This window comes from Tarenaya hassleriana, unplaced genomic scaffold (assembly GCF_000463585.1).
Source record: "Tarenaya hassleriana unplaced genomic scaffold, ASM46358v1 Cleome7, whole genome shotgun sequence".
NCBI lineage: Eukaryota > Viridiplantae > Streptophyta > Magnoliopsida > Brassicales > Cleomaceae > Tarenaya > Tarenaya hassleriana.
This window is the reverse complement of record NW_010969548.1, coordinates 4,991,746-4,993,535: the sequence shown is the minus strand read 5'-3', so window position 1 is coordinate 4,993,535 and position 1,790 is coordinate 4,991,746. Positions and strand designations below refer to the sequence as shown.

Below are 1,790 nucleotides of genomic sequence, written 5' to 3'. Positions count from 1 at the left end.
CCCGCCGGAGGTGGTCCCGCCTCCCCCCACGGCGGTGGGGTCTCGCCTCGTCCCCCCGCCCCCCGTGGGTCCCTCCTTACGGTGGCGTTTCAGATACTTGTCAACAGCCTCCCCACCGCCAAACTGACGGTGGAGTCGGTGGAGACCGTTAACAACCTTATAACGTGCACCGTTCAGAAGATCCGGGCTGCCCTACACTCCGACAGCTGATCTCTGCTGCCTCCCTTCGGCCTTTTCTTCCTTGTGGTTTCTTTTTTTTTTTTCCTTTAAAAAAACTTTTTTAACCATTTCTTATGTTGTTTAATTATGGGGGTGTCGAGTCAAGAACGAACCGCGCGTGGGGGTGAAAGCCGACTCCTTTCATGGCGTTCGGAAGGGCGAAACCGTCTTTTTGAGTAGCTGTGAAGGGTGGTGGTTCGGGTATTGACTCGGGTCTGAAACCCCGTTTAATCTGTGGCTCTAACGGACCAGCTATATATACATATAGATGTCTTTTGTGTGATTCTTTCCATGTCGTATATGTAAAATATGTGCTTTTGTTCATATCGGGTGTGAAGAGCACGCGCCTCCGATGTGCGGCTTTGGTGAATAGGAGGGCTCTGTTACGAAGGTAGTGTGGTGGGTTCTTTTGGCTTTAGGTTAAAGGCTGTCCCCCAAGCATTTAATGTAATGGCAGGCTTTCATTTAATGCAAAGGTTCTTCGGCTCTCGGCTGACGTGGTCTTCCAATGGCTTTCCGCCACGTCATCGAGCGACAGTCTGGTGACTGATGTTACTAGAAGCGGACGTTACGTCGTCGTTTTCGGCTTAATTGAATTGGTATACACACGCACGCAGGCAAGTGCCTAGATAGGTTGGGCTTCAGTGATGGGCCTGCCCACCATCTCAATATACTCTCGTAGTTCTCGTTTTCCTCTTGTTGGGCCTGGGCCCTGTTACTAATGACCACTCTCTTTAGGTAAGCGGACAGCCTAACCCTTTTCTTTTAGAATTCATCTTTAATGCTCATAAAAAAATAATAATTAATTCTGAATAATTGTGTTGATTCGGACCTACTCTCTTCTGTAAGCAAACCGATTAATATCGAACCATCATAATGGGAAAAAAAAGGGTTTTTGGAAGCTCCCCGAAAAGAAGGCAGCGGTCAAAACAGGTCAAGCTCCCCCCCCCCCCCCGCATATCACGCGTGCCTCCACCAATCATTCCCATCATGACAAATCCGTAAATATCAGGCCATCCCAAGGCTATTCTCGTAAATCTGTTACATTTATTTTCGTCCGTCGGATGAGCTACTGGGATTAATCGACGGTTGGAGATCAGAGTTTGACCAGTGCAGCTTCTGCCGTTCTAGTTTTCTCAACCCAATCTCTAGGAATTTAAGAACAAGGATTCCACCTGATTGGGCTCTGGAGAGACAAAACGAAGGGCGAAGGGGAAGGAGGGAGAAAATTTTCTTCTTCTTTATTTTTTGTTTGAAGAATCGCTGGTTTTGTGGGCTTCTTCGTCGTTGATATTCAGGTGGAGGAGGAGAGGAGAAGAGAGGCGAGTGGAGGGGAGAAGAACGAGCCGGATGATAATTTGAATATCTGAATCTGTTCTTCGTTTTTTCCCTCTCTCTTTCTCTCTCCTTGTGAATCGGTGGGGAAGGGATTTGAGATTAGGGTTTGGGTGCTGGTGGCTCTGACTAGGCGAAAATGAACGTGATGCGCCGGCTCAAAAGCATTGCTTCGGGTCGGACTTCGATTTCTTCGGATCCTGTAAGCGGAGATGGATTTAGAGTTTCTCTTCCGA

At 48.2% G+C, this 1,790-nt stretch overlaps 2 protein-coding genes across 3 annotated transcripts in view; both read left to right on the top strand.

Annotated features, from left to right (window-relative positions):
- LOC104801458 (homeobox-leucine zipper protein ANTHOCYANINLESS 2) overlaps positions 1 to 509 on the top strand; it is a 6,163-nt gene extending 5,654 nt beyond the window's left edge. For both annotated transcript variants that reach the window (XM_010524740.2, XM_010524739.2), the window contains exon 11: positions 11 to 509. In XM_010524740.2, coding sequence (XP_010523042.1) covers positions 11 to 210 — 200 coding nt within the window. In that variant the 3' untranslated portion in view covers positions 211 to 509. The remainder of the gene's footprint in view (positions 1 to 10) is intronic.
- An 874-nt stretch (positions 510 to 1,383) lies between these two features.
- Positions 1,384 to 1,790, top strand: part of LOC104801457 (shaggy-related protein kinase theta) — a 4,354-nt gene continuing 3,947 nt past the window's right edge. Inside the window, exon 1 of the mRNA XM_010524738.1 lies at positions 1,384 to 1,756. Coding sequence (XP_010523040.1) covers positions 1,694 to 1,756 — 63 coding nt within the window. The 5' untranslated portion in view covers positions 1,384 to 1,693. The remainder of the gene's footprint in view (positions 1,757 to 1,790) is intronic.